We start from the raw sequence: 12658 nt of genomic DNA, 5'->3' as shown, positions 1-12658 counted from the left end.
CATTTTTTTTGGCGAAGCTGTATCATCTTCAACAGACGGAAGTGAGCGCAGTCCATTATTGCCTTGCGTGTTGGGCACCCCTCAAGTTGCAGGAGCCCCCCCCCCCCCGGAAAACACACACACACACACACACACACACACACTAAAAAGGGTTTCCTAGGGACGTATGATAATGGCAGTATTCCCAGGCAAACGTCAGGTGTGTGTTAACCAAAGACCATGAATCCTTTTGCTTAGATGAAATCTAAGGGTTGGAATAAGTGCTCAGTGGTGAGGCTGGTGAGCGTGAGGAGATGAGCCACCTGGTGACGAACTCATGAATTAATGATGTAAACAAACTGGTGTTGTCATTCGGCTGTCATGTGCCAAGTATGTGTCCCTCACTGGCTTTCAACAACCCGATTAGATAGTGGCGTTTTTACATTATCGTTCGTCTATATTTGGCCTTGAGAGCATTTCCAAAGAGATGATGATATTAACGTTTGCGTGTGAGAGAAGAGAGAAAAGGAATGCATTTGTGGAGATCGATTATTGTGAGAAGTGAGTGGTAGAGAGGAGAGTACCAGTGTCACCACGGTAGGGCCAGTGAACGGGGCCCTGCCTTGCCTCTCCACCTCTTGGCTGCGGGAATCCTCGGTAGGAATGGCATTTATTATTCATTGCATTATGATAATCTCTTCATATTCTTTCCAGTAATCTGATGCTGTCAGTGGAGTTATATTGAAAAGTTATGGACGAACGTGTTCTGTAGAACACTGGAAATTTGCTCTTTTTTCATATCATATCCTTAATTCTGATGATTCCTGATATTTTGAAAAAAGGAAGGTTGAGGATTTAAGCTAGTGTCCAGGGTAATCAACCATTCTTAGTAAACTCTCAATTAGACCAGGAGGTAAGCTTAGATAGCACCACACAACATTGAAAAATGAAAGTTTTCCTGGTGTTTAGGCTGTGTCTAGACCTTCAACCTATAGCTGTTTTATCCCAGTGGATAATATGAAGTTCTACGTAACCACAGAAATAACTTATAGATTTTGTAAAAGTGCATACTAACAGACTCTTACATTCAGTAGAAGTGAATTGCACTTTGGGAGTCTGACTTGGAGCATTACCTGTTATCCTGTGGTAAAAAAATAACAGAAGGGTATCAGTGTAAATTATTTAGGGTTGATTAGAATCAACATGGATGAAATCCTTGCAGAAGTCAAGAGAACTATTGAAAACCTAACCTAACCTTCCAAGCTTTCAAGATGTATTTTAAATTTCTTTATAAATATTGTAAAATACCAGATACACCCACATTTTAGCACAAACAACGTCACCGGACTTCAACAAACAGATCACACAGAGAATAGCCATGCCGCTCTCAGCAACTTACAAATTTAGAATTGGTTTATACTATTTTTGCTTTTAGGTGAGGTTTTCATAGGTTTTGTCAATATTTTACGAGTGTATTAGCTACATTCTTTTACTGCACATTTTCCCTGAGGAGCATAAACTTTATCATGGCATTTGATATTAATAGAATGCAATGCTCCAAATCATGCTCAACAAATGTAACTGTATTTTCAAAACTTAATACTAGCATTGCTAAACAAAATCACTCATTACACAAAGCTAACAGCTGTGCAGAGCTAATCTAAACAACTGCTATGTTGTGTAGGTAAAATACACCAGCATAAATGTAGTGAGCTACTGGGGATTGGTTGTAATATTACGACTGTTTGAGGAGAGTTTAGCAGCAGCACCACCAGCCATTGATTTTTACCCCATTTGGGACTTTGGCATGACAGTGAGATAAATCTTGGGTACTAGGGAGGTTAGATGAGGTTTTCAAAGGTTCTGTTGATTTCTGTAAATCTTTCAAAACGTTAGATGAGGTTTCCATAGTTTTTTCTTCATTTCTAAGAGTCTTTCAAAGGTTAGATGAGGTATTCCTAGATTCTGTTGATTTCTAAGAGTCTTTCAAAGGTATTTTGAGGTTTTCATAGGTTCTGCTGATTTCTGTAGTATTCCACAAGTTGAGGTTTTCATAGGTTTTGTAATCTTTATGATTGGTTCACTTCCTCGTACATTGATTAGCTCTGCATTGTCCATGATGTTTATAACCCTCCCCTTATTACTTACCTATTGTCAAAAGATGAATTTTTTTTTTCCAAATCCATAGATTTTTTCTACAGTGCCCTTAGACTTCATATTTATCATGCCAGTAGGAATTCAGGATTTTGTTAAGTATGCATTTTAGGACTGCAATGAAAACTACAAATAAATCGACAAATATCTTATCAGTGGATTTCTACCATTGTGTAACTCTGTACCTTATACAGTGATCATTTGAAAAATTTAGGTAACATGAAGCTAGGTCAAGTTTTTTTTTTTCTTTTTGTGTGAATCACCACTTGCTATGGATAATTTGTGATTTTATTCTGCAAAAAGAGGAAGGTGTACTGCAAAGGTTGTGTGGTGATTAATTAGTAGATTAAAGGTTGCAGAATGTAATTAGGAGCATATGATTTTATTCGTTATTCAGTAAAGCAGTAGTTGTAAGAGTTATGAATAACTGGGAAGATGTAGGATAAACTAAAGTAAACTTCTGTGAAACACTTTTCAAGGATTAGCAGAATCAAGTAATACGTCACCTTACCTCCCGTTGAACCTCATATGTATCATATTAAATTTTATTAGAAAATTAAGTGCTTTGTTATGATGCTCATTTTAAGCTTTTTTTGCACATTGTTTATATTTTTGTAGATACATAATTGAATTCCATTAAAGTATATGACCATATGACATCCTGCAGCAGGTGTTAGAATATTTTTGTTATATGGTAATGCTGAAATTCAATGTATATCTGTACTGCTATGATAAGTCATGTCCTGAAATTTAAGGTAAATCTTGGCTAGTATGGCAAGTTATGCAAGACTGCAATAAGTTCTAATGATTTATTGTAAATTTCAAGACTGCTGATATTTAGTGTTGATCAATGGAGAGGGTGGAGAGGGTAAAGGCATGTACAGAGCATCAGACTGGGGAAGAGCAGTGTGGTTTCAGAAGTGGTAGAGAATGTGTGGATCAGGTGTTTTCTTTAAAGAATATATGTGAGAAATACTTAGAAAAACAGATGGATTTGTATGTAGCACTTATGGATCTGGAGAAGGCATGTGACAGAATTGACAGAGATGCTTTGTGGAAGGTATTAAGAGTATATGGTCTGGGAAGTAAGTTGCTAGAACAGTGAAAAGTTTTTATCAAGGATGTAAGGCATGTGTACAAATAGGAAGGTGATTCAGATGAGAAGCTGCAGAAGTTGGTGACTGAGTTTGGTAAAGTGTGTGAAAGAAGAAAGCTGAGAGTAAATGTGGATAAGAGCAAGGTTATTAGATTCATTAGGGCTGAGGGACAAGATAATTGGGAGGTAAGTTTGTATGGAGAAAAACTGGAGGAAGTGAAGTGTTTTAGATATTTGGGAATGGATTTAGCAGCAGATAGAACCATGGAAGCGGAAGTGAGTCACATGATGGGGGAGGGGGCAAAGGTTCTGGGAGTGTTGAAGAATGTGTGGAAGGGGAGAACATTATCTTCGAGAGCAAAAATGGGTATGTTTGAAGGAATAGTGGTTCCAACAATGTTATATGGGTGTGAGGCATGGGCTATAGGTAGGGTTGTGCAGAGGAGGGTGAATGTGTTGGAAATGAAATGTTTGAGGACAATGTGTGGTGTGAGTTGGTTTGATCAAGTAAGTAATGAAATGGTAAGAGAGATGCGTTGTAGTAAAAAGATTGTGGTTGAGAGAGCAAAAGAGGGTGTATTGAAATGGTTTGATCACATGGAAAGAATGAGTGAGGAAAGATTGACGAAGAGGATATATGTGTCAGAAGTGGAGGGAACGAGAAGTGGGAGACCAAATTGGAGGTGGAAGGATGGAATGAAAAAGATTTTGAGCGATCGGGGCCTGAACATACAGGAGGGTGGAAGGTGTGCAAGGAATAGAGTGAATTGGAATGTTGTGGTATACCGGGGTCAACATGCTGTCAGTAGATTGAACCAGGGCATGTGAAGCATCTGGGGTAAACCATGGAAAGTTTTGTGGGGCCTGGATGTGGAAAGGGAGCTGTGGTTTCGGTGCATTACACATGACAGCTAGAGACTGAGTGTTAACAAATTTGGCCTTTGTTGTCTGTTCCTAGCTCTACCTCGTGTGCACATGGAGGGAAGGGGGTGCTGTTTCATGTGTGGAGGGGTGGCAATGGGAATGTATGAAGGCAGCACCTATGAATATGCACAAGTGTATATATGTATATGTATGCATACATTGAAATGTATAGGTATGTATGTGGGCGTGTATGTATATACATGTGTATGTGGGTGGGTTGGGTCATTCTTTCGTCTGTTTCCTTGCGCTACCTTGCTAACGTGAGAGACAGAGTATGATAAGATGAATATATGTATTACTGTGACTTAATGTTAATTGATAAACAGTGTGTTGTTGTGTTAGTGCATTTCTGACAGAATCATATACCACCCTAATTGTTACAGATAGTGGCTTTAGGTAGATAAAATGGAACAGTAATCTTTTTCTCTGCATTATAGTGTTTCTTGATTATACTCAAATCCAGTGGTAGGTCTTGCACTGATATCCTTAGATCAGTTGAAATCTTGTGTGGTATGGATATCCTTGGCTGGTGCCATAGGCATGGTGTTGTCATAGATTTACTGCATTTTATTGTTGTTTTACAGTTACTACAAACAGGATTTAGGGGCATTGATAGAACACTCTTGAAAATATTTACATATATAAGGGAAAGTGAGACTGGACACCATACAGTACATGGAAGATTTGAAGATATTAGTTGCAGATATATTCTGCTGTTATTTGTTTACAGTACTACAGTACAGTTTACAGTACTGATTGATTTTGGAGATATTTTTGTCAAACTGGTACATGCAGTGTACTTGTTATTGCTACTTTCCTTTATAATTAGCTTAGAGGAATTCTTTAAACATGAAATCAGATTTCTATGTGTTTTTCCTCATATATTAAAAGCTAAAAGTATTTCACCTTCTCTCTGTCATCCTATCACCAGTAACAAGTAGTTGCTTTACTGTTTATGAGAAGCGATTAACTTAATCCTGTTTTCAGAAGATGCATTCACAAAGATTGATTGTCAGGGGTCCCAGGACTGCTAACACATTGAAGAAATTCTCGATAAGTGATAGAGAAATCCTAGATAAACGTGTGAAGACTAATCCCCGCTATGCTGGTGTCCGTCCCCGCACAGATACTGGCTTTAATACTCAGCGTCGCCAAGAGCTTGAGCATGAGATTCGGAAATATTATAAGGTAGTCATAATTGTTTCTTGAATTTATAGTGTACATAGTATGACTCAGTTTTCCAAGTTCTTTTTACAGTATTATATATTCATTATTTTTATACCCAAATATGAAGATTACATTTGACCATAATACTCCATAAAGTATGGGGATCTTTGTTCTGGCATCTGTAGTTTAACATCATACAGAACATTCATACATGTATCCAACATTTCACTCAGGTCAGGAATGATGAGGTGTTTAGACGCATCTCCTTGGCAGACCTACTACAGCTGATGGTGGCACATGCAGAAGATGTTGAAGCTGCATCACGCATTCCTTATGAAACCGAAGGAGACAGTAGTGAAGCTGAGGTCCCTATCAAGTACAGAGATGAAGTGGAGAATGTAGTGCATAAGATGGATCAGCTTGAGGTATTTTTCGATTTGGTATTAACAATCTATTTGAACAAATTTGTGCACATTGTGATTTTATTTAGTTTGTCATGAAATGGTGGATTATGTGAGAGGCATATTATTACTAGTTTTTCTGTGATGACTTTATAGTTTGGTCTTAAAGAACAGATCCTGCATGTTTTTGCATAGTGTACAAGGTGACAGAGAGAATGAACTGGAAAGAGGGTGAATTTGAAGTGAGCCCCTTGTTTCAGCAAGTGTCACTCCTTCGCATAAGTAGTATAGATCCTACAACTGCTTACAGCAAATGTTGGGGTTCATAAGGCCAAATGAAATTTGAGAGGAGGCAATGAAGACAGCAAATGAATCAAGTGAGGGATATTAATCATAGCTTTGGAGATTTTGATCTGTTTAGATTGTGTTGGACAAAACTGAAGGATGGTGAAACTGGAATGGAGTGAAAGATGAAAAGTAGAGTTAGTTGATGGTGAATATGATTGTTAATATTTTTTGATAGAGCACATAAATTACTGGATTAGAATAGTAATCAGATGATATATATAACCCACAATGAATTTATCAGAATAACAGAAATCATTTGGATTTATTCCCTGGAGCACAAACAGGAGAGATGTGTCAAAACCTGGAAACTACTGGAAGGATTAAACGTAATGTGACACCAAAAATTATTTCAATTAGAAAATAAAACCACTGAAAAGCTATAGAACCATAAGTACAGTGAGAGAGCAGTGTAAACATATGGCGCCCAAAAATGCTCATGATTATTAGGGCCCAAAAATGTTCATTATCATAGACTCTAACTGTGGAAACATATGAACTTACTAATAAAAAACTTTAAGAATCCTAGGGTGGATTTCTCTATTGTACTGACTGTGGAGGAGAAATAACCCTCATAATGAGTGACAGCCTATGTTTCAGGAAATTATTGACTGTTTAGAGTACATGATGGGAAGGGTAATTGTAAGAATGAAGTGCATAATGGTGTTTACAGTATGTAATTTTAATAATTCTAATGAACCAGAATAGATATACAATGATAACACTGAAAGAATAATTAGTATGGCACGTGAAGCAATGAAACATGTTCTTATCATAGAATGTAGAGTAATGCAAGGTTTATAGATGCTTAGACTGGGAGAACTTGGATTTTCACATAGATGAAGAGTCATGAAGATAGATTAGGTGAATTTGGATTCCCATGGAGACAGCTCAAAGGTTGAGTGAGTGCATGTGATCCACACTATTTAGATGAAAATTGAATTAAGAGTAACAGGTCATGGCAAAACTGCTTAAGCCTTCAAAATCTTAAGGAAAACTTGTGCATTTTTACCATTATTAGTAAAAACACCATTTTTGGAAGAAAGAAAGAGAAGCTAGAATATAAATTACCCCTGTCTTGAGGATCATGATGTGGTATGACTGAGCAAATAGAATGGTGTGAAAAGTGCATTTGATCCAAAATGGTATATAAGCATATTTTTGTATCTTTAGCAAAATCTGGTTTTTCTTAACATTTGTCCTGATGGATAGTATGCTTTGATGCAGTTTGCAAATGTAGCTTGATGGGAAACTTTAGAAAGTTACTTGATATACTTTTGGCTAGTTTGACAAGCCACTCATATACTTGGCACAGATGAAAATAGTTGATTATTGAAATTTTCATTGCAGATGGAGGGTAAAGCAAAGATTCCTGAATGCCCATACCTCATCATTGATGTTCGGCCACACCTTGAGTACAGAACGTCCCATATTGCTACTGCTGTATGCCACCCTCATGCCCGTTTGTCCAGGGCTGTAGGTTGGGAGTGCCCTGCACTTCTAACATATAAGAACCTTTCTGAGAGTATAATTATTGTGTATGATGATGGAGAGGATGTAGCACCTGAGGTCACAGCTACACTGCAGCATCGTGGTTATGACAATGTCTTCATGCTCAGTGGGGGTCTTAATCTTGCTAAAGATAAATTTGGCTTTCCATTAGTTTCTGATGATACTGCTCGTACTCTTAATCCTCAGGTTGCTGATGCTATATCTCAGCAGCTGTCACACACTGTGCTGCCACCCCTTAGCATGGCAGATGCATCAGAGTGGTGGGCAGCTGCATCAAAGTTACCCAGCCCCACAACTCCAACAGACTCTGGTATTACGACCACCACATCCTCCACTGGTCGCCATACATCAAGGTCTCAGTTAAAAAGTAAAGATGGTCAACCATTAAGACCATGGCGATGATTGCCTTTTCCATTTTTTTTATAAGATTTTTTTCGTTTTGTATGTTGCAATTTTATTATTAGACTGGAGTTTTTTGGTATTATGGCTAACTTATATCTGGTGGCTAGACTGTGGTTTTTAGTATTCAAGAAACTTTTGAATCATTTTTACATTTTTTGATGCTTGTTTACTTTTCATGGAGTTTGTCAGGTTTGAGCCATAGGCTACCACTTTCAGATCTTGATTATGAATAATCATATCATATTCAACAATACAAGCTTATCACAGTGATTTTGTTCACAGTTTGTGTAGAAGATAGATCTTTTATTTCATATGGATGATTTTAGTATACCTGAAGGATTTGGAGTTAGGAACATAGTTGCATCTGTGTGATCTTTAAAATCTGAGCAGAGGCTAAATCTCCAGAAGGTAATGTAAATTTTCCTAATATTTTTGTAAAGATATATATTCCCTTATTTCTGCATTCTGAATGCTTTATAATTTCAGTAAGTGATTTTTATTTATCTGCTGTCCCTGTCTGGTTAGCCTGTATTGAGTGGAAGGATAAATGATACCCAATTTGGATGATAGTTGAACTAGAGAGACTTGCAAATTGATTATATATATATATATGTATATGAGGTTTGTTGCAATACTGTGTAGCAATTGGTTATATGCATGTTGTAGAAGTTTACAATGAATGTGAATGTTATATTTTTTATAATTTTAATGTAAAAAAACACTTTTTTGGAGGAAGTTATAGTCTTCTTTCTGTCGTTCCCCAATATCTTTTTCTCACTTTTGATCCATGCAGATGAAATTAAAGTTTCTTTTTGATCTTCAAAACTTAGTGAAATAACGAACGAGAATCCTTAATTCTAGCACAGTCAGATGTTGAATTTATTGCAAAAGCCCAGGTGCATGCATATGTTAAAGAGAAAATATTCTATGAATGTAGCCTTGAACTTAATCTTTTATAACAGTATAATTGCTCAGAGTAGCTGAAAACCTGTGCACTGTCCTAACAGCTTAGAAATGTGGGTAGGAGCACGATGTGGACACTGTAAGGTAATGGGTCTGTCTTACTGGGAAACATTATAAATGTCAAGGGTATAATCTTTGGTACCGTTCATAGTAGTGACATCATTACTGATACTGAAGGTTCATTCTAGGATACCTGGCACAGAAATTCCAATTATGTTGGTATTGAGGATTCACCCTTGAGTATTAAAAAGTAGTACTGAGTTTTACTGACTAATTATACAGATCTTGTTAGTCTTATAGCCTTTGTCCATAATATGAACAGTGACATTGCCATCTTTGGATGAATTTTTTATTGAAGATGGTTGCTCCTTCAGATGTGTATGAGCTTCTAAAGTTCACCAGAAAAAAGTCAAGGACTTTTAGTTAACCATGATGTATTTTGAAAGGACACCGCCCCACTACACCTCTGCGAGGAGTCATCCTGATAGCGAGCAAACAACCTCATCCCAATTCCTCTTAATCCACAATCTGCTTGTAATTCGTCCATTTCCCTGTCCTTGCTGTTGAACAGACTGTTGGCATGAGTATTTAAATGATATGATCTTTTGAACAACATGATGAACAATGTTCCTTGGATTATAACACTGTGAGTAAGAAAAGCTTTAGAGCTAAGCATAGGAGCTTTGTTCTGTCCTAAAAGTAGCAGGCAATTTCATTTTGAATATCATGGAGTGTGTTGACTAATTTCATCCTAGTTGGACATGAAACTGCTGTGAATGCACAGCTTTCTTATTAATGTCATTAAGTGTGCATGACAACGATATATAATGAAGATTATCATGGTGCCAAAGTCTTGAAAGTTCACATGTTGAAATTATGATTTTACCCCTTTCACTCCCAATCATATTGAAATTGTTTCCTCCTGCCTAATGAATACTGGCATTAGCAGTGTCTGAAACATAAAAAAGTTAGGGACATTCAGAAAACCATAGCTATTTAAACAAAGTGCATCATAGATTTATAATTGGTGGTGGACACTTAGTCATTTTAGATTTTGTGTTGCCTCACTTTAAGTCTACCATTGAGTCTGTGACCCAGTGTGCCATTCTCCTATTTCGTTTTCCTCCACTCTGCTTGGTCAATGATTTATCTTCTAACATTGTGTTTAGAATTACCCCTTGTGGTCTCATAATTATGTTCAGACATAATTGGTTGGTATATTTATCTGAACCCCACAGAATCTCTCCTATTTACAGTACGTGCCTGGGCAGGAATCCAGGTGGGAGCTCCCATTGCATCCTCTCTATGATTTTCTCTGGGTAACTGACCCATGTGGATATTTTTGCATGCTATTTAGAGTTCCAGGTGATGTCTGGCATTTTTGCACACCTTGAATCTGTAAAGGAACTATTGGCTCCTTCAGAAGGCAGTCAGGAAAATTCAGAGTGTGAAGTATACGTGGTTAGGACTCCAAAAAATATCATAGGTCATACTTGATTATGACTGAAAGGCTAAATCAAGTCAGAATGAAAAATTAGTCTTTTGGTGTTATTTATTCATTAAAAACAGGCATTGTATGGTTATTGTCATTTTATATACTGCCAGTTAATAAGGAATGAAAATTTAGAAAGCTTAGTATTTAGAAAAATTAGTATTTTTCATTATCTTGAAAAATTTCATCCTTGAAATCTTTGTAATCATAAAGCGTCATTGTTGCTGTTAGAACTAGTATCATTTGAACAGAGAATTTAGCCTTGTTTGTTTGACATGGATATTTATTTTTGCTTATTTATCCAGTAAAACACCAAACTTCTAAGATTTAGTGGACATCATCATCCCTGTGCCTTTAATATGCTGAACTGCATATTTTGATCTATATTAAACATATAATGAATGGAATCAAAGTGGTTAAAAAATGAAATAAATTTTTGTAATATTGTTCTTCCATTTTAGGACAAAGTTCTTCCAATCATGGACAAGGTTTTTAGAGAGTTTATGCCTACCAAGAAATACTAATCTGCATGTTAATGATTATTCATCACATTGTTTTGATTGGGATGTACTACATCTTCCACACAAAAGGAACAAGGGAGTAGAACTGAAATAGTGTCTCAGATTTTTCTTGACATATTTGAAGGTTAAAGATATAAGATGGTAAGAATACTGAATAATGTGTTGTATCTATTGATTATATCCCTAGGGATGGGGAGAAAGAAAACTTCCCACGTTTTCCTTACGTGTTGGAGATGGCAACTAAAAGGGGTGGGAGTGGGAGGGCTGGAAATCTTGCCCTCCTGTTTTACTTTGCCAAAAGAGGGAACAGAGAAGGGAGCCAAGTGAGGGTATTTCCTCTAAGGTTCAGTCATCTGTTCTTGACACTACCTTGCTGATGCGAGAAATGGTGAATATGTATGGATGGGTCACTTGATTGTGTATTGCATTTAAAGAAGGGTAACAATTCACATCTTCAAATAGCGTGATTGCTTCACATCATTGTACAAGATGTTAACAGCTTTATCAGATTAATTTTACTGTAAATGCTTGATAAGAAGTTTTTTAATAGGGAAGACATAAAGTGGTGTTTTGTATAAGACTGCTTGCAACCTTATAACATTCTCTTTTTAGTAATGGAGAGAGCATTTATACCAGGAATTTGAAAAGTATTTGTTAACAAGAAAATGTATTAGTAATTGATTATTTCTATTAAAGTTTTGAGTTGTGACTTCATAATCTATCTCTATGTTAGTGTTGCTGGTTATGCATTTTCAAAGACAATTTTGTCCTTTCAGGATTTGATTTTTTACATTGTGAAGCAAAGTGTTGCAGATGACTGTATAGTCATTATAAGTTTTTTTACAATATGAATTCATTACGTGCTAATGGATGCTTTGATAATAGATACATGGCATAGCAGTGGATACAGAGTACAGGTACTGCATGAATGTTTAATCAATATTGACAGATGCTTACCTTTAGGATTTTTCGTTATTCTTGTCATTTATCACTATGGCACCTTCCAAGTTTTAAATAGTTATGAGATTGGTGCATTGATATTTTGAACATTGTAAAATTTGTTTTTTGTTCTAGAGCTTTTTCTAAAATGACCAGCCTTCATTTTAGTATTTTTTGGCTTAAGGGAAAGAGATATATGTACTTTTTTAATATAAATAGATTATTCAAGATATGTGTTTATATAATTCATAAGCTTTCCAAATCCATCATCCAGCTCATTTAAGATTACTGTCCACATAGAGAATGTGTTTCTATAGTTTGGCATCTTGTTACTATGCCTTGTCATACATAGCCCATGCCAGTGCATAATAAATTCCTTTTTCATTGCACAGCAGTAAAACTCTATGCTTTTCTCAATTATTTGTGCTATTTTATAGGTTTTGCGTGTACATTGGCATCCAAAAAAAATGTCAGTGATAGTGCTAAGTGTGGTGTTGTGAAGAGGAAGTACATTGCCCTCAGTATCATGATGAAAAAACTGGAAATTGTAAAAAAAATTAAATGGGGTGTCAGTACATCATATATGTGGATCTTAAGATGTTGTCACTGCAACTATGTATTATATCAAGAGGAGACCTGAAATGCTGTTGAGATTCTACACAGTGAATACCATTAGCCTCCTGCAGCACCAAAGAAGTCAACCACATCCACCGGTGGGGAACACATGTCAAAAAGCGTGATGTGTTTGTCTTGGTTGGGTGAC

General features: G+C 36.4%; 1 protein-coding gene across 2 annotated transcripts; it reads left to right on the top strand.

Annotated features, from left to right (window-relative positions):
• The first annotated feature begins 340 nt into the window (after positions 1-340).
• Positions 341-8098, top strand: LOC139751309 (centrosomal protein of 41 kDa-like). 2 transcript variants are annotated; one of them, XM_071666643.1, is made up of 4 exons: positions 341-636; positions 5141-5341; positions 5554-5745; positions 7417-8098. In XM_071666643.1, the coding sequence occupies exons 2-4, from the start codon at positions 5144-5146 to the stop codon at positions 7978-7980; spliced, it is 954 nt and encodes a 317-aa protein (XP_071522744.1). In that variant the 5' UTR covers positions 341-636; positions 5141-5143; the 3' UTR covers positions 7981-8098. The 2 variants fall into 2 exon arrangements, with proteins under 2 accessions (XP_071522744.1, XP_071522745.1); XM_071666644.1 differs by having other exon boundaries at positions 345-636; positions 5144-5341.
• The last annotated feature ends 4560 nt before the right edge of the window (positions 8099-12658 follow it).

Source organism: Panulirus ornatus, chromosome 11 (assembly GCF_036320965.1).
Source record: "Panulirus ornatus isolate Po-2019 chromosome 11, ASM3632096v1, whole genome shotgun sequence".
NCBI classification, from domain to species: domain Eukaryota; kingdom Metazoa; phylum Arthropoda; class Malacostraca; order Decapoda; family Palinuridae; genus Panulirus; species Panulirus ornatus.
The sequence above is the reverse complement of the archived record's forward strand: the minus strand, read 5'-3'. Positions and strand labels throughout refer to the sequence as shown.

Coding starts and splice junctions, on each gene's coding strand:
- LOC139751309 (XM_071666643.1), top strand. CDS start 5,144: ATGCATTCACAAAGATTGATTGTCAGGGGTCCCAGGACTGCTAACACA. Junction 5,342..5,553: donor AGATTCGGAAATATTATAAG/GTAGTCATAATT, acceptor CATTTCACTCAG/GTCAGGAATGATGAGGTGTT. Junction 5,746..7,416: donor ATAAGATGGATCAGCTTGAG/GTATTTTTCGAT, acceptor TTTTCATTGCAG/ATGGAGGGTAAAGCAAAGAT.